This window comes from Tamandua tetradactyla, chromosome 4, assembly GCF_023851605.1.
Source record: "Tamandua tetradactyla isolate mTamTet1 chromosome 4, mTamTet1.pri, whole genome shotgun sequence".
Classification (NCBI taxonomy): Eukaryota; Metazoa; Chordata; class Mammalia; order Pilosa; family Myrmecophagidae; genus Tamandua; species Tamandua tetradactyla.
Window position 1 is genome coordinate 68,938,583 of NC_135330.1, and position 19,727 is coordinate 68,958,309.

General features: G+C 43.0%; 2 protein-coding genes across 26 annotated transcripts in view; one reads left to right on the forward strand and one right to left on the reverse strand.

The window, feature by feature from the left end:
* Positions 1-19,727, forward strand: part of HHAT (hedgehog acyltransferase) — a 472,050-nt gene that overhangs the window by 420,678 nt on the left and 31,645 nt on the right. For 10 of the 14 annotated variants that reach the window (XM_077157715.1, XM_077157729.1, XM_077157728.1 and 7 more), the window contains one exon: positions 804-4,762. The exons of 1 other annotated variant lie outside the window; for it this stretch is intronic. In XM_077157715.1, the coding sequence (XP_077013830.1) occupies positions 804-895 (92 nt within the window). In that variant the 3' untranslated portion in view covers positions 896-4,762. Of the gene's footprint in view, positions 1-803; positions 4,763-12,626; positions 15,185-19,727 lie in introns of those variants that run through there. 3 more of the 14 variants (XM_077157721.1, XM_077157722.1, XM_077157720.1) reach the window with 2 other exon arrangements.
* KCNH1 (potassium voltage-gated channel subfamily H member 1) overlaps positions 4,526-19,727 on the reverse strand; it is a 560,131-nt gene continuing 544,929 nt past the window's right edge. For all 12 annotated transcript variants that reach the window (XM_077157706.1, XM_077157712.1, XM_077157711.1 and 9 more), the window contains one exon: positions 4,526-10,621. In XM_077157706.1, the coding sequence (XP_077013821.1) occupies positions 9,764-10,621 (858 nt within the window). In that variant the 3' untranslated portion in view covers positions 4,526-9,763. The remainder of the gene's footprint in view (positions 10,622-19,727) is intronic.

Here is a 19,727-nt window from a genome sequence, read left to right on the forward strand (position 1 = left end):
TCTCCCTCCTCTGCTTGCACACTTCAAATGGTCTCTCTGGTAGTTCGTCTCTGTCTTTTTTCATCTGAAAAACTCATAGCACAGTTTATATATGCTCTGTATATACCATTCTCTAGCACTTACTACATGGATCATAAATCCTAGTCATGTGTGCTTGTCTTCCCAGTTGTGCTGTTGACGCAGGACTCTGAGTCTTTCTGTTTTGGCATCCAGTGTCCCCTACAGCACCTCTAGCTCTCCAAAGCCCCTAATAAATGTTTGAATGAATGAAACATAAAGAAGACAGAGATACCCTTAAGTAACAAAGTACTCAGCAGGGAAGGGTTGTAATTAAAAATATATATATATCAGATATACTAAGATGACTTTTGTAGAAGGAAACTCTAAAAGCCTTGAGTCTTGAAAGCAAATGTTTAGTTTAGAATCCCTCTTCTGTGTGATTACAAACAGCTTTAAAATGGGCAATCAGTATTTTGAGATTTACTTAGGAACTCATGGACTTTTTCTCTTTTGATTATTAACTTTTAAGTATATATCCTTTAAAAATAAATGATTTCAGTTTATGATAGTGCATTCCTTATTTTATGCTGAAGCCAACAGGAATGTAGGGTGCAAATTGCTTGTGTTCTACTTTGAAAGAACTTTCTAGAAGACATGCATCTTATTGCATAGGTCCTGGCTGGTGGTGTTTCTCATGTTGCTTTCTTCAAAGTGGACAGTTTACCTACCTATGGGAGCCCTCAAACCCCCTCCCCCAATCCCAGCCATTTCTAACGGCTCTTCCTTTCCTCCCCTACCTATAGGCTGGCCATGGGTGACCCTCTCTGTCCTGGGATTCCTGTACTGTTACTCCCATGTGGGTATTGCCTGGGCTCAGACGTATGCCATGGACTAATGCTGCTGGGCCCCAGGTCTGCCCTCATGCCGGCCTCCACAGAGAATGGTGCTTCATCCTGACCTCGAACCCAAGATAATTTCCAGAAGACCTGTGCTTGATCTGCTCACCTTTTGTTCATGTTACCTTGCTACAAGACTGAGAGCTGGAGTTCTCATTGAAAACTTACAACCAGAAAATCTTCTAACTGTAGAGCCTTAGAGATCATCCATCCAATCCCAGTTTCCTTGTTGAATAAGCCAGGTCTGGAGCAATACAGTGTCTTGCTCATGTGCACATGGTGATGTTGTGATCTAGAGCCCAGTTCCGTGGACCATCTGGGTTCTTCCTCCTTTACCAAGAATTAAATGTTAGCATTTCTCAATTGAGGCATAGAAATTCTGATTCATGGGCAGGTAGTGGTGGCTCAGTGGCAGTGTTGTAGCCTGTCATGCCAGAGACCCAGGTTTGGTTCTTGGTGCCTACCCCTGTAAAAAAAAAAAAAGAAAAAGAAAAAGAAAAAAGGAATTCTGATTCATGATAGGCTTGTTCTCCACTGGGAAACATTTCTGAAACATCTTGATGAGGTTTAAGTGATCTCTTCCCTATGTCCTGCAAGTCCAGTTTCTCAAACCCATTGTAGGGTTTGAGGCTTCACCTTTCAGCTCTTCAGCAGGGAGGCAACAAAGCCATAGCTGTGTTTCTAATTAGCTAGTCATAGAAGATAGAAGTTGTCTGTGGCATTCCAAGAAGTCAGTGCCCAGGGAGACATGTTATTTGAACTTTTTGCCAGGGTAATCTAGATTTGTTTGCTTCGTTTCTAAGACTTGCAGAGAAATGTAAATATAGTAGTTCTCTACCCAACAGTTGTTTCTCAATAAACAAGCAGAATTTTAAAAATCAGAGAAGATAACCAGAGCTATCTGGCAAGTCATAAAGATTTCTTGTGGTCTTCTCTGCCCTCTCCATAGAAGTCTGAACAATTCCCATGTACTCAGTGGTGTATATTGTTTGTTTTTCATATAAAATGGAGCCTTTTCTATCATGTAGATAATTCACATTTTTGTAGACTTGTTTTGAATATCTTTGAGGAACATGTTTAATATCAAAACAAACAATGTGATAGGCTAGAGGCTTTCTGGGCCTCCAACATAAGATTATATTCTTAAAATTAATCTATTCCTGTGGGTGTAGACCCATTGTAAATAGGATCTTTTCATGAGTAAGATCTTGAGATGTGGCCCACCTCATTTAGGATCAGTCTTAATCCTTTTATTGGAGTCCTTTATAAGAGAATGAAACAGAGAGAAAGACACAGAAGACAGAAGGACATAGAAACTCAGCAAGAAAGACACAGAAGCAGGAAGCTGAAAGCAATGAAGCCTGGAAGAGAAGGGAGAGACCAGCAGATGCCACCATATTCCTTGATATCTGACAGAGGAGTCCAGGTATGGTCTTGATGATACCTTGATTTGGACATTTTCACAGTGTCAGAACTGTAAGCTTGTCAGCTGATAAATCCCTATTTTAAAAAACCAGTTCATTTAATAGTATCTGCATTTTGGCAGCCTTAGCAAACTAAGACACATCAACTCTTAATTATTCACTCTTCTAGAAAGATGTTGGACAGCCAAAAGTGAACCCCAACTGGTACTTCATTTAGAATACTTCTGTTTGGCCTTGAATTTTGGGGGGGTCCAGAAGACTTTTAAATTTGAATCTATGGTGTTTCCAATTATGAGGGAACTTAGAACATCTCAAGCACATTGCAAGGACATGGATTAAATTGTCATTGATTGAAAGGTTGACTAGCACATGGTTTATAACACACTGCCTCATATATGCACATGGTATTGTCCTTCTGTCCCAGCTTTGGTTATCAACTCCAGGACCTGGTTTCCTGCTTTAACTTCTTATTTCTCCCTGATTACAGTATGAAAATGATAATGCTTCCATTTTAATGCATATGAACTAAAATCTTGGAGTGGTTTTCTTTCTTTTTTTTTTTTTATAAACATGGGCAGGCACCAGGAAACACCTGGGTCCTCTGGCATGGCAGGCGAGCATTCTTGCCTGCTGAGCCACCGTGGCCTGCCCTTGGAGTGGTTTTAAATAAAGGACCCTTGAGTTGCCTGGATAGACAGAGCAGTTCCAGCTGAGGGCACGTCACTTTCCACAGTCATCATCCCTAAGCAATTTCAAGTGGAGTTCTGGGAAACAGACTAGGCAAAGTTCTCACTCAGACCCCACCCAGCTCTGCAAGCATGGCAAAAAGCTCTGAAGGCTATCTCCTAGACAGTGCCCAAGGAAAGAAGGAAGATATCTGAAGAATAGCTAAATCTCAGTAATTTTGACTAATTTTTGAGAACCACTCAATGATAGTTAAAAGTTTTATTATTTCTTGGGATTAACGTGTTTGAAATGATAGCAGAAAATCTTTTGTTCTATTAAGAACTTTAGACCTAGAAATAAACTATTATCAATGGTATATACTATTATATAATGATCTATATATTGGGAGAATAGTAATTTAGTTGGGGGGGTCCCTTTAGAGAAATTAAGACTGCTTACTCTATTTAAAATAATGCAATTGTTTACTAAATATAAGAAATTAACCATAATATAATGAGTTTATTTGCAAACCTTCTAGAACATATACATATAATAGTTCCTTTTAGTGTGGCCAACCTGAGCAGCCATATATCTTGACAGTGCTGGGCTTTCTCCAAACATTTTGAGAAAGCTTCTCTGAGGCCTTTAAGAAACAAATAAAAAAAAGTCATATTTTAAAACAAAAACAAACCCTCTTTTTGTTATGGGATAACCCATCTGGGACCCAATTTGTAATATCTGTCACTTGGTTCTGTATCACTACTCTTACTGACTTGTTATAGAAATCATATTCATGGAGATTTTTTTTTTTTTTTACCACTAGGATATATGTAAAGAATGATGTTTAGTGCTATGACACTTTTGAAATGAACACCAGTCATTTGGAATTTTAAACAATAACCCTGAAGTTATTTTTATTATGCTTTTCTGCAGCGAATAATGGGGGATGGGAAGAACATCATTAAAAATACTGTATCCATTGTGTGATCTCATGAGATCAATTTGAGGCCTGAATTTGGCTTTTAGATCACATATTCCTCATCCCTAAGTTAAGTTAGATTGACTGTAAGAAGAAGAGAGTCCTTTTTAAATGTGGTCTATTGGGTATTAAATAAGAATTCAGATTGGTAGTATTGTAGAAAGTCTTGTCAGGAGCAGGGAGCAGTACCTATTAAAACAGTCACAGAATGGAAACAGTGCCATTGTAAAGGACAATTTAGCTGAGGGGCACAGATCAGAACTCATACTGTTGATATGGATTCATCCAGTTAAAATCTTCATACTATGTTTTAAAAGGCAGGTAAGTGTTACTTTTTATACAGATTTTCATAGAAATTGTCAAATTTATAAGTTCCTTTCTCAATGGTGGTCAACCTAGGATGTATGTTAAATCAATTATGTGTTATACCGCAATTTTCAATGAAGCCAGGTTTTGAAGGCAGCGCTGTACATTTGTATAGCATTTGCAGCTGTATTTCAAGATCATAGGACAGCACCTTCACATTGACTCTCATTATAGAGTACTTGATACACAATCTCTAAAATTTCTAAGTTCTCCAAAGACCACAGTTTTAAATGCCATACAAATTAGAGCCTCCCAAGTTCTTGAAAAATTATAGACAATACTGTTCTTGTTCTAGAATATTCTTGTTCTAGGCTAGAACACCCAGTTAGTTCAGTGCCCTCAAAGTATGTAAGGAAAGGCAAAAGCAAGTATCATGTATAAAATAGTTTATTACCATAATAAATAAAATTAAACTTTTTTTTTTACAAATATCTATTTGTGCTTGTTTAAAAATGTTGCGATGGAAATATCATCAGTAGAGGGACCTGCATACTCCTCTTAACATTCCCAAGCCACAGACATACAGTGGAGTTACTGGCAGCATCCTCAGCTGACCACAAAAACAGTATCAGCTCATTTGCACTTCTGTTAATTCACACTCATTTGGACAAAGTGACAGATGCAAAAGGAAAAGAAAAACCCAATAAAAGATTTGGCGGGACTCAATGGAAAGAGTGTTAATATCAGGAGAAGCCCCAGAATGAACTCCTCATGAGTAGACGTGTCCTTGCAGTGTCGGTTAAATATTGGATGTAGACAGTCTCCAACTGATGCACAAATACAGCATCTGAATATTAAGAGAATACATTCATTAGGAGTTGCATCTTTCTAAAACAAAATCAGCTCATGTCCTGATACAAGATCTGTGAATTTCTCATTGAAGGACTAATGGATCCATCTGACGACTCAGAAGTCACAGATAAGAAAGAGACTACTGTGACTCTAAGAAAAGAGTTGAATGGTGGGGCAGGAAGAGACCCCACCAGGTCTGTCACCTATAAAGGATTTAAGTCCAGTTCTAGAAGTTCCAGAATAAGTCTTATACTCTCACATTCATTTGAAACGAGTTTAAGCTGAAGGTAAAGTTACATTAATCATTTTGAACTGTGGAGTGTAGAAATTAAAACTCCTCTCAAGGTGAACACCTTCAATGAGAAAATGAGTGCTTTTTCTGATGGTTGCAATTGGTGCTTAGAGGATAGGAAGTCTCCCCCATTTGGAGGGCAAAAGAGCTGGTGAAGGTCATTCTTACTGAAGCAAGCAAGAGGGCACCATGTGGAGCAGTAAAAATGATTTACTGACAGAGAAGCCATACTGTGTGCCCTCAGTGGGTCTCCTCTTTCAGCAACACTGTATAAGGAGGGAGGAAAAAGGAAGGAGCACAGTTGGAATTCAATTCAGGGGACTTAAGGTTAAACATCGTTATTGCAAAACTTTGTACAATATATTAATCAAATGCCTATCACCAACTGATATCTCTATCAGGGCTGCTGAAATTTCTGAGTGTCAGATATGGTGGTCAGTGCAACAAGGGGAGATGAGGATCTTCCTATACCTGGTATTTTTAAGTTCACTTAGTCCTACACAGGCTTGGACAAAAAGTTTGACAGTTGCCTTAATACCTTCACCTTCTGCCTAGGGATTTGGGAGAGGAAGACATTTTTACTCCATGCTCAGCTATTCCTACTTCTGAAAGAGGAGGATTTCAGGAAAGGGCCTGTTTGGCCAGTAACAGCAAAGCTAATCGAGGAGGTGGAGGGTAAAACAGACTCCAGGAATTGGATAACAAGAATAAAACAAAGCAAGAAATGTATTTCCAAAAGTCTGTGGGAAGGCTGCTGAAATTGGCACAGCTTTTAAACACTTGGGCCCATGCTGTAGCAACACTTTTTAAAAGCCACTGGTTGCCTGTTCCTGGCTATAGACTCTGCTTGCAGATACAGTCTGAGTTCAAGGGTATAAAGAATGGTCTTAGAAAGAACCATGCCAAGGAATGTGAGTATAAGGTAAGGAGGTAGAAAAAGGTGGAAATATCAAAATTGTGCACTAGACCAGGGCTTCTCCAATAACTGACTGCCTCCCTTTACTTTCTTTGGATATTCTCATCATACCTAGTGGAGGAACAGTTGTGGTTTATATGTGGTGGCAGCATGCACTGCTGGAGTCAGCACCCTCCACCAAGAACAAACACATGATCTTGTTAACTATCTTATTTCTTAGATAGTTCACTCTAAGTGTGAACTATCACTCCTACTACTCCATCAGCAGAGGACGGCATGTTCCTCAAGCAGCCATGTCATAGGAGCAGGGCCTCTCTCCTTCAATACTCTGGGAAAAGGAGCTTCCCTATAAATTACGTTCAAAGAAAGGAGTTCCAAGGAACTAGCAATTACCAAGCAACAGTATAAACATCACATCCTCCTCCCCTCAAAACGGAAAAAAAAAAAAGAAACTCAGGCATATCTATATATCAGCATAGTTTTCAAAAACCTAAATATTCAGTGCAACCCCTAGTAACGTTTCATTTCCCTAATCTCTCTTCAACTACAAGATAATGGTTTATACTGGGAGGTTCAGGTCAGTGGTATCTGAAGCTCATGATCCTTCCTTTGGACCCCAGAGGAAAGTCCTGGCAAGGGTAGGTAGTTAGCACAAATGGATATCATAAAAATAAAAGGTGAAAAGATTTGGCTCATTTAAAAAATGGTTTTTTTCCCCAGGGAAAACAATTATAGCAAAAATTCTTAAAATCCTTAAATGGAGAAGAATAAAAGCTCATACAACCACACTCATGGTGCCCTCCTTGCCACCAGCAGGCACTCACGTGACCCCAAGATGAGCAGACTGTCCCCACAAGATCCGGACTTCCAAAATCCTAGGAATTAGTCCAGGAATACAGTCATGAAGCTTGCTTTCTTCCAACACAGTTTTGGGCTTCAAACGCTTGCCAGCAGCTTTGCTCCACAGACCAGATGGGGAATTATTTCTTAATAGACATCCATATCCCTTTGACAGAGGGAAGGGCCTTTCTGCACTGGTGTTCAGAGTGCTGGACATGAGTGTGTTATTGAGTACCTAGAGAGCTGGGAGGCATTGAAAAGTCACCAGGGGCAGGTCTTTCTGGAGGTGGATATTGGGGTCGTTAGAGTCCCTGCCCTGCTTTAAAAGTAGTGAGTCTTAAAATTGAGAAGCAGGCTAACAAGACTGTCTAAGGAATGGAAAACTGAAAATTTAAGGAGGCAGCTGGCAGGTGGGATTCCAGATACTCTATGGCCTCTGCCCAAGGTCTGGATGGAAGCTTCTGAAGTTCAAGAGATTGAAAGCCCCATGGCTTTATGCAGAGTCACAAGCAATCATGACTTGGCCTTGGAAAATAACAATTCCTCTTCTTTGTGTGTGATCATCTGAGGCTAAACCTCATCATGTTCCAACATTGGGATGACAGGGCCACCTCTGTGGTCTCATGGGAGAAGCCGCATATATGCAGAGAGCCTGCCCCTGGTCCTGTGGAAAGGACTCGGCCACTGACCCCCCAGGGCAGTCTGTGCCAACTCTGTAAGCAAGAGAGAGCACTTGTACCCTGCCCAGACAACTGAAGGCCCAGTCCTGAAATGGGCCCGTGGTAGCAGAGCAGGGTAAGAAACAGGTAGGGAGATGGGCAAGCCTGGACAGGAGGCCTTCATAAATACTGAACATCTTTGGTAGGGCAGGATCTGCCCTGTCATATTGCCATCAGTATTGAGGAAAAGCAACACTGGAAATCAGAATCTCTTCTGCTAAACAATGCTGGGTAGGGATGCTAGGGATGGGGTCACCATGGGCAGAGAGCCCTATGATTCTATGTTCTCCCTAATGGTCTGGATCTGGATGGCTAGGTAGCAGTGCTAGGAAACACCTAATTCCACTCTCCCAAGGCTGAGTTTTCAGAGCTGAACTTCCAACTGCATTTGTCAATATTTAGGTTCCTGATACCTCTCTGCTGGGCATAGAACCAAGGCCAGCTCCACTCTGCCTGGAAGTAAGAGACCTCTTCCCTTATCCTTCTCAGAGGCCACTGAGAAAATCCCAAGCACATGGACAACCTGATGACCCAGGAGGATTAAGAGGCAATGGAGTGCTCCAAGCATTGTGGCAAAGGGACTTCGGTGGCTACAGTCACTCTGGGCTCATCCCTTCTCTGTAGACCCCAGCTAAATGGTCATGTCTCTCCAACACCTTACACAGATAGCTTGGAAACCTGCTTTGTTCTCTTTTTCCAGCTCCGGAAGAGAGTACTATCTTTCATTGGTTTCTCTTGAAGTCTCCTGACTTTAGTAAGAAATAAAGAGGTTGGCTTTAAAATAAGGCCAAGCATTGTTCCTAAGTGCCCCATTGACCCCATGCTGTGGACAAAATGCAAGCCTCTGAAGGGTAATTCCAATGAGAATCATAATACAAACATAGCACTTGCTACAATGATTTTCTTGAGGTTGCGTGTTGTTTACTTTGTTTACAAAGCAACTCTGGGCTCATGACTCTTCCTGCCAATGCTCCATACCCTGAGAAATGCCACAGGAACACTTGGGAAGACGTTGGAGAAGGGAAAGAAGCCAAAGAGACCTGTGAGGTGAGGCCACTGGCATGGAGCAGGGCCATAGATCCATTTGGGGTCCTCAGAGACTTTCTGTCTGCTATCCTTTAGGAGCAGGCTGACCAAAGAACAGAGAATCCCTGGGGCCCAAAGGCTCTTCTCCAGCTCTCACACTTGAGAGAGAGACACCTCTCACACCTGAGAGACACCTATAGCTGGGAACCTGAGGGTTCCCAGCTATAGGTGTCTGGGAGGCACCCACAGTATCTGCAGCTGCTTTTTGGCTGTAACCGTTAGAGATAGAAAGCTGAAAGGACTCTACCCTCCCTGTCCCTTGAGCTCCCTGTCCCAAGCTTGTGACAAATGACTACTGTAGGAAAATACACAGCGGTGTCACAAATGGGCTGTACATAGACAAGGGATGCTGGGAAATCCCTGCCCACAGCAGTCTTTGGGGATCTTGGCAAAGGAGCCCAGCATGGTATGTACATGAAGGGTTGGCCAGCACTCTCCCATTGACCCCCACATGGCTGCTCTTCTTGTAGTTTTTGTCTTTTACAAACATCATGGTAGTAAAAAATTAAAAATGAAGGAAAATACCCTTAGACAGCATGCTCCCTCTTCCAAAATTGTGCAAAGACAGTTCAGATGCAGCTGCCATCTTGCAGGGTGGTGGCATGCCCCTCCTTCTATGTCTTTTTGCAGATGGAGAGAGAGCATCCTTAAACCACTGGTCCCACTTTGATCTTCTGACAGGAAAAGCCTACCCTGAAAATTGTTGTCTTGTGGGTATGTGTGTTTTGGGAGGGAGGTATCTAGGGCAGGATTACAGGTTTTTGTTTTTGTTTTTTTAATGGACTGCTCAGCTCGCTCCAAATATGTCTCTCTCTGACTCTGGGGACTGGGGCCTTGAAATTTCAAACAGCTCCTGAGGAGACTGAGAGGCTCTTCTCGAAGTTAATATCCTGAGTATCTCAGAAAGTTGTTTTTCAATGTTTGTCATTTTGGTATTCAAGGCCTTGATGTCCTCCTTCAGCTCGTGTTTCACCTCCAGGACCGTGGCCTGCAGCGTCTGCTCAGGAATGGGGTAGAAAGAATGCTTGGCTTCTGCCAAGATGGGGCTCCGGTCCTGGGGGCTCCTGGCCTCGCTGACGTTGTCCAGACGCAAATCACTCTTGGTGATGCCGCTGTCGCAGGAGTCTGTCTTCTTTAGCGTGGCCTCCCCTGAAGCCTTTGTCCTCTCAGGGAGCGTCTCCATCGACTCTGCCTTGGAGACCTTATTCCAGTCCTCACCCTTTCCGCAAGCATCTTTGAAGCGGGCCCAGCCTTTGCGCTTGGCACAGTCGCCCCCACCCGCTTTGGGGCCTGGGCACTCTGACCCTAGTGCATGCAGCTTGGCGTGGTCTGGCACACCCGAGGTTGCAGCTGGCTGGAAGGAGACAGGTGTGGCAGGGCTCTCCCTGACCGTGACGACGCTAGCCTTCAGGAAGCTGTGGTTGGCTGAGGAATGCTCTGTAAGGACACTGCCTTTTTCCACATCCATATCATCCAGGTCCCGGCCGCCTCTCTCTGCAGCCAGCCTGGCTTCTTTCTGCTGCCGGAACCTCTGGAAGAGTCGTCGGACAGGGTGGTCCGGGGGCAAGATCAGGGGTGCCTCATTCTTCCGCTTCATCCGCTCTTCCTCTTCCCGTTTCACATCACTGATCTTCCGGAACACGATCTGGAGTAAGACAGAATGACATGAGTGTGTTAACCAAGTGTTGACTCCAGCAGCAAAACTCAGCCTTCCACCTCATCACAGCACTCTCCTTCCAGCCAATAGACCACCAAGGAGCTGAGGCCCCAATGATGTCACATCTCTGCAAGGCCTCATGGGCCCTTTCTCAGTGATTGAGATCATTTTTCTTTCCTAACCACTCTTTCCCAGCTTTCCGATAGCAAGGAATTGGTTCTCACTGTCATCTCTTCAAAAGAAACAAGCCCCCATCTTCTCTACTCACACCTGCCAGGAAACTGAAGACTTTAGAAGGCATTCTCTACGGAACTGTTCCAACCTCTGAGTCTGGGCCTCCTTTAACCTGTCCCTGGCTGCAATTCAGAATCACCTGGGGACCTTATCAAACTTATTATTCTGACCCCACCTTAGAGCTACTGCATTAGAATTTCCAGAGAAGACCTTGAATGTGTAATTTTAAAAAGTTCTGAAGACTCTGATGAGCAGAAGTGTGAGCATCTTTGGTCTAAACCACAGTCCAGACTAAGAAAATTCAAAAAGGTTCTCAGGCAGGGCTACAGGTAAGGCTGCCATTACAGGTCTGGACCCTCAGGGACTGTGGATGGCTGTGAAAAGTAAAAGCAAGTCCCACATGGGAGCCCTTGTCCTTGGAGAGCTTACAATAGTAGGCCCATGGGCTTGTCCCAACAATAACAAATACTGGATAATTCACTGGCACTCTGATGTTATTTCATGTTTTCCTTATAATAGCAAAATAAGCACTTGGAACACATATTATCATCCCCATTTTAGAGATGAGGAAATCAAGGCTCAGAGTGGCTGTCACATAAAGATAAGTTGCCCAAAGAAGAGACCCGGACCCATACCATCAAACCCCAGATCCATTAGATGGCCAGTGGTTTACGATGATAATACTGATTCATGCAGAGGATAAACAGATCATCAGCAAAGCAGACTCATGAATCTGGTTTGACAGCACTGTAAGCTACAACATATAAGGTGAACTATGGGAAAATCCTGCAATTTCTGGCTTATATTACACGTGGCAGCTATATACTCTGTGATGTGTCTTGACCCATCCCATATGGAACTTGTGGGAAGCAACCTATAACAGATTGTCTTTCCTACGTGAACCTCTGTTTTGAGGACCAGAAGTTTTGAAAACTAGAGGACAGATCCACAGTAAGGGGAAGCAGCAGCTTTTCCATCATCATAATCTAGTTGCCAGCATCACAATCTGACCAACCCCAGAACCTCTCTGGGGACTTGCCTGGGTCTGGGGAAGGCACACATAAATGTGCCAAAGTTGGTTTTGGTACCAGACAGAATTAAGTTGAAGCCCCAGTTCTAACACCTAAATGTATGGCGTCAGCTAGCTCTCTTAACTTCTCCAAAATTCAGTTTCCACTTTAAAAAATGGGGAAAATACCCAGTTTTCAGATTGGGTGTAAAGTCTCCCCAAGATTATTTATGTGAAAGCTCTGGCCCACTGTAGAAACTGAAAATGAATCCCACCCCTACCCTCTCAATACGCCAAACTTTTTTTTTTTTACCTCTAAATGCAGATGATACACAACATCCTACCCTCCTCCATGAAGCTCTAACCAAGGAGACTATCATTTTATAGTTCACGGAGGAATCCATTGACCATTTAATCACTTGATGCTAGTGATTAATCAACAAATCAATGGCAAACAGGCTGGAGGCTCCAGACTGTCGTCTCACTTCTGCATCAAAGCTCCTATAGTAGGATGGTTTTACGCTCAGGTCAGGAAGGGCACAGCCACTTCTCTTGCCACCTGGTTAAATCTTCAAACAGTATCACTTGGGCTCCAATAAATGGCTTTCTGACCTCCACTAGGCAGGTATTTCTCCCATTGACGTTTGAATGTTCCCCTGACCCAACCCCACCCTGTCCAACTGTGATTTTATACCTCTGTCTCCCCCTATTGCCTTCCTCAGCTATACGCCCTCTGTTCATGTTGTCTAGCCTGCAGATCCAAGCCACAGGATTCAGGAGAACCCTTGTCAGTACTCTGAAGAAGATCAGAGGAACCCAACTAAAGGTATCAGAAGGATGGAGGGATGATGATAAGAAAAAAGATCAGGACCATTTTCTAAGAACTCCCCTGTCCCAACACACATACTTATAAATTCAGTTCTCTGATCTGGGTGACAGGCAGTCTTTACCCTTTCTGCTTCTGTTCCTGCTGTTTTCTGTTCTATGAATGGTCCCTAACCTCTATTTGGCACCCCAATTCTCCTTACACCAAGGCCCAGCTCAGACACCACCTCTTCCAGAAAGTCTTCCCTGATTCCACTTCACTCTAAGTAATCTTTTCCACCTTCCAATTCTTAACAGCCCTTTTTATGGTCATACCACACCTCTGCTGTAATTTCTCTCTCATATCCATTTGAGGTAGAGATGCCAATTACTTCCTCCTCACTCGCATCCCTTCTTAGGGAAGAAGGGAACGAGGAAGAAAGGAGGGAAAGAGAAAGAGAACATGACTGTACCCCAAAGAGATGATGTTTAGAGTGGTTGGCACTAGTTCCTGCCCTTTATTTCTGCAGCATATCTGATTCTTTGCTACATGCCCTCTTTTTACTTGAGCTAGTTTGAGTGGGTTTCTGTTACTTGTAAGCAACAATTCCTGAACAAGAAACAAGTTATTCACATCCTTCTGAAAGCTTCCCAAGGGCCTAGTACAGTACTTGGCATGTCACAGTGTGCATTTTTCCTTTTGAAAATTTTATCATCTGCTCTAAAACATTAGGGACTGTCTAATTTGTTCACTATTTCCAGTACTTAGAAAGTACAAATATTTACAGAATGAATGGGTAACAGATAAATATTAGCTGAATCAATGGGACAATATCTTCTGCCTGAAAAGATGGAAATCACAGAGGTCATAATCAATGCTGTAAAAGGAAAGGTTTGGCTAGAAACATACATGGCTCTTGTACCAATTCTCTTAACATCAAAGGTAAGAAGCAACCCCTGAAACTTGAAATGAGGTATTTTAAGACTAAAGAAAAAGTGCTTTTGCAGATATTGAGGAGTCAACACAAATTTATCATGGGAGGCTATATAGCAGTGTATAACAAAAGGTTTACAGATCCTTAATATTCATTCATTCATGACTGACATTAATTCTCCATGGGGGCATGGATATACTCTGTTCTTCAACCAAATGTCCCATGAGTCAGAATCTTGCCCTGGCTTAGGGCCTGACCCAGGTGGCATATTCTGATGTGGCCACATCATCAATAATGGCTATGGGGGCACTTCACTGGCTGAGGTTCTCTCTGGGGGGAGATCTGAGTCTGTGTTGACCCTTTTGAAGCCTCTCATGTGCCAGAGGCAGCCCTGCCTGAACATCCCTGTCTCAATCAATGAGCTGGTGTTTCAGTTTGCTAAAGCTGCCTGAATGCAATCTATCAGAAATGGAAGAGTTATAAAAAGGAAAATTAAGTTACAAGTTTACAGTTTTAAGGCCATAAAAATGTCCAAACTAAGGCATCTGGAGAAAGATACCTTGACTCAAGAAAAGTCAGCGTCTGTCAGCTGGGAAGGCACATGGCTGGCATCTGCTGGTCTTTGTTTCCCATTCAATTGCTTCCAGCTTCTGATGTCACTGGTTTCTTCTCTAAGCATCTGTGGGCCTTCACTTAGCTCCTCTGGGACACAACTCTGGGTTCTGGCTTGCTTAGCACCTAATGGGAAGGCACATAGCAACGTCTGCTGGGCTTTACATCTCCAAACGTCTGTGTCTAGTTGTCTGCTTTCTTTCTCAGCACTCCAACCATCTCCAAAAGTCTGTGACTCTGTTGGCTCTGAAGCAACTATGTTTTCTCCAAAATGTTTCCCCTTTCAAAGGACCCCAGTAAACTTAATCAAGACCCACCTTGAATAGGCAGAGTCACATCTCCATCTAATCAAAAAGACCACACCCACAATTGGGTGTGCCACATCTCCATGGAAAAAATGCAGTCAAAAAGATCCCATTGGCCAGTCTCTCCAGAACATCAGCTAGTTCCATCTCCCTACCCCATATTATTGATAGCCCCTTCTAACATGAAAAATTTAGAATAGGCATAGTCCAAATGCCCCTAAAGAGTAGAAAGAGTGAAGGTGATAGTGGAGTGCTACAGAGAGAGTAGGATTTAACAAACGAGTATGATTGCTGAATCATTATATTGCTGGTTCTTTTACTCTCCAGTGTCTTGGAGTGGCTGGAAGTGAAAACCTAAAATTATGGAATTGTAATCCATACCAAACTCTGTTCTATAACTAATTGTGCTATGCTTTGAAATTTATTGCTTTTTTGTATATATGTTATTTTTCACAAAAAAGAAAAAAAAAGTTGATTGTGATGATAAAAATATTTATTCCTTTTAGCCTCCAATGTTCTGGAGCAGCTAGAAGGAAAAATCTGTGATAATGGTATGGTAGCCCATGACAAACTCTGGGATCTGTCCTGTAACTACTTGTTAAAGAGTGTTTTGAAAAATACTGCCTTTTTCTTTCTTAGCTTTGTATATGTTATATTATACAATAAAGAAAGTGAAAGAAAAAAAGGTCCCATCCCACAATACTGAATCACGATTAAAAGAAACATGGCTGGCTGCCCCCACAAGACTGGACCAGGAAAAAGGACAAGCTTTTCTAGGGTATATTACAGCTTCAAACCTGCACAACTGCTGAACCAGGGAAGAGCTTTTTGACCTGCAGAAATGCCTGAGCCCTCCTTTGAAGATCAGAGTAAAACCAGCAACCCTCAAGGGGCCAGAAAAAGGAGTTTTTACAGAGGTGATGTGATCTAACAGCTTTGCTGCTCTGGGGTATAGGGTTGTGCTTACTCATTTCAGCTGCTTTTTAGAGAACTTAGTCATAGAGTCTTTGTCTCAGAGGCAGCCATGACCATGCATTTTGCCAGTATTTTAGGTCTGAGTGGGCAGGGGTGGCAGCATGACTCACAACAGTGAGGTCTATGCAGCTCCAGCACCAGCTACAGCAGCTCTCTCACTGCTCTAAGAGGTTTCACAGGTTCCCATGCCTAATTGTGCCTTGGAAACACTGGGCAGGATCCCAAACTCAATAGCTCCGGAAGCTCTCTGTGGTCAACAGGTCTGGCCAATGGCCTGGGGAACAAGTCTGTCCAGCTTTTTCAAAGTGCTCTGAGGGGTTTTAACAGGTGCTGTAAGGGAAAAAATGTTTCAAGGTGAAGTAAGTTTGAGCCACCGTGCAATGTAATTGTTTGCTTTACTGCAAACAATCTACTGCAGGACTTCTCATAACCCTAATATACTAATGTGCCTTACAAATGTCCCAAAAGAAAATACTCATTACCCTTTCTCTCAGATCCTTGCTTTCAAAAGGGTATTGTTTCCCAGAAGACTTTCTGGAAAAATCCAAAATTACATCAATGTGGGAGAATGAGAATGCCCTCTGTATTTGTATAAAGCCCTGATGCATGAGAAAGAGGTTTTCTGTTTAATGTTCCAGCCAAATGGTACCTACCCCCTCTATCTAACCCTACTGCTTAGCCTGTGGAGCTTGCATTACCCCCCAGTAGACGGACTTAGATCAAATCTAAACTCCCAGACATGACTTATGAGGCCTGCATGGTCTGGTTCCTACTGAACTCTACTGGCTCCCATTCCTCAATCACTCTATGTGCTCTGGCCATGATGGAGGACTTCAGGGAAATTTCTAAAAGAATCACTGCACACTGAGCCTGAAGCTCCCTTCAGTCTCATCCCCTGCCCCCTCCCTACTATCTGATTCCTGTGTAACCTTCAGGATTCAACTTAGGGTTCATCTCTCCAACAAACCTTCCATGATTCTCTCTGACCTCCATGGTCAGAAAACTCTGCCTAGTGGCACCACACACCAGAAGCCCACGTAGCTCTGTCACAGATTGCTGCAACCCATTGTGAAAAGAACCCTCTACTTGTTTATCTTTCTTTAGGCGGAAATTCTCTGAAGGCAGGCACAATGCCTTATTCAGTTTTTTTTTTTCTTCCATCTTTGGCATCATGCCTAGCATATGGAGTGTTCAATAAATGGTCAATGTATCAATGTACATATCAATGAATGAGTAATTGCTGTTCCATTTGTAAGGCCCAAGCCTGGGTTAAAGGTATTATATAAAGCCAGAAAACAATCTGCTTCTGATGTTTGTGGTCTAACGGGAGAGAGAAAAAGAGACTATATGTGGAATGCCCTATGCACAACTTACAGGCTCCTGAAGAGCAGTGTGTAAGTAAAATCCTAAAGTAATTCCACTTTCACTCATCTTCATTTCATACCAAGTTCATCATTTCTGCCTGATGGATTTTTTCCCCCCAAATTCTTACATGTCCTCAGAGAGCTGATACGTAGAAGTAGCTGAGATGAACTTTCCTGCAATGAGGACAGCTGCATGAGTGTTTTTGTTTTTTTTTTTTAATAAACTCATCTCTCCCTATGCATGCTGGTTTGTAGCCCAGGAAAGCCAGGTCCTTATTCTTGATCTAGTGTTGTGGGGATAGCTATGTTTCTTTTAATCCTGATTCAATATTGTGAGTTGAAAACTTTGAATTGTTTCCATTGAGATGTGTTTCTACTGAGATGTGACACACCCAATTGTGAGTGTTGGCCTTTTGATTAGATGGGAATGTGACTCTGCCTATTCAAGGTGGGTCTTGATTAGCTTATTGGAGTCCTTTAAAAGGGGAGACATTTTGGAGATAGTTCAGAGCTGAAAGAGATGGAGACATCAGAGATGACTGGAGTGCCAACAGAAAGAGCAGATGCCTAGACAAAGATGTTTGCAGATGCAGAGCCCAGCAGACGTTTCTACATGCCTTTCCATGAAATGCTAAGCAAAGCCAGAACCCAGAATTGTGTCTCAGAGGAGCTATGTGAAGGCCCACAGACGCTTAGAGAGGAAACCAGTGGGATCTGAAGCTGGAAGCAGTGGAACTGGGAACAAGGACCAGCAGACACCAGCTATGTGCCTTCCCATGTGACAGATACTGGCCTTTCTTGAATCAAGGTATTGTTCCCTGGATGCCTTAGTTTGGACATTTTTATGGTCTTAGGACTGTTAACTTGTAACTTAATAAATTCCCTTTATAACACAAACCCATTTCTGTTATATTGCATTTCTAGCAGCATTAACAAACTAAAACACTGTGGAAAGCAGGCAATCAGGTATCGTGGGAAGAGTCTAGATAGAGAATTTGAAGACTGGAGTGCTTGTTTCAGCCCTGGATGGGCACTAAGCAAGCTGCCTTACCCCTGCCCTTTCCAGTTGGACAGCCTTCTTCCCACCTCCCATCAGAGCAGTGCCAGGCTTGCTTTGCTTGCTTTCTGATTTCCTGTTTTAAGTATGGGGCTTCACTGTAAGATTTCATTTAAGGAAAAGCTTCCATGGCCCAAAAAATCATTTTGAAAATGAGTGGATGAGATCACCTCTAAGGTTCCTTCCAGAATGAAGTGAATGATTTTAGAATTTTGTTTTTGTATTGTGCTTTATGGCTTATTCCACATATGCAAATGCTCTATCAAACTTAATACAAAATCCTGTGAGACATGCATGCAGTGGCCTCTATCAAATTTGACAGTTAAGGAAACAAGAGCTTAGCAGGTAAGAGACTTGCTCAAAGGCACACAGTTAGAACTTAGGGTGTCGGTGAGTGTTCTTGCCTTGACATCATCTGTCTTCATATTAGAGACTCAGAGGGCCCACACCAAGAGAGAAGTTCTTAGATCTGTCTGGAGAAATCATTACCAGGTACCTGGGACCCTCTAATCACCCACTGGAAAGACCCAGCTCTAGATACAGATCACTCCCCTTTTCCTGGCACTGGTCCAGGAACCAGTGATGGAGTAAATCTGGGTCCTTCTGGCCAGCCAGAAATCTGCCGGGCCACGGGGACATATATTTTCCTTTATCTGATTGGGCACTGGAGCCCCAAGCAGAATGCTGAGCAGTACATGACTTAACTGCAACATACAGAGACAGAGACTTCCTTCAAGACAGGAATGGGCACTGTTCCCTGCTTCTCCGTCTCAGCATCCCTCTGAGGCAGCATCAAACAAGGATACTGAGATTGTTAATAAATGCTTCTTGAGCTGGACTGAATGGACACTTGGCCCCTCAAGCTGCAGGATTTTTTGAGCCATTTCTTACAACTTTGTTTGGAAAACCAATCCCTCTGGGATCTGAGGTGAATCAGGACAATCAATCATCTCTTATGAGTTGCAATAAAGGATAGCCCAGTTCCTCTCAAGCCTAAGCCTTTCTCAAGCCCCAAGTAAGCCCACGCCTATGGGAGCAAAGGACTGAGCAGGAGGGGCCTAGCAGCAGAAGTAGGCGAAAGGCAGGCCTAGGAGGCAAATCTGGAGTCCTGATAACACAGGGGATGAGGTGTGGGGGTGAGGGGGTAGGGAGGGCACCAAAGGGGAGCACAGTTACTTGAAAGAGCTCAGACTGTGGAATACAAATATATATAATGTCACTTCTCTGTGGTTTGCATAAATGAATGGGATTGAAGTATGAATCATAGAAAACCACTGATAAACCAAAGAGGACCTATTTAGGTTTTTATTGCATTCAGATATACATTCCTAATCTGAAATATGCAGAGAGCAGCAGAAAGCACAGGCTGGAATAGGTCCCAACTCTGCCACTGCCTAGCCCCTATGTGATTTTGGGAAAGTCATGTCCTTCCTTGGTTGGACTTCATCAGCAGTTCTCAAACTTGGCTGTTCTTAAGAACCATCAGGAGAGGTGGTTACAAACCCAAATTCCTAGGCCCCATACCAGATCTATTGAGTGAGGATTTCAGTGGCAGGGCTGGAAATTGACATTTGCAATAAACCTCCCATCCCAGGTAATTCTGACTCAGGCAGACCCAGATCAGGTGGTCTTGAAACCCCTGTGCTGATGACTTGTGATCACCGCCACTCTGCTGTCCTTTGTGTGAGTGCACACATAATCATGCATGTGGTCACACACCACATCAGCCCCCTCTACACCTCTCTGCCTAAGCCCAAACTTCCAGCCAGACTCAGCATACTTGTGTGCTGCCTGGAATT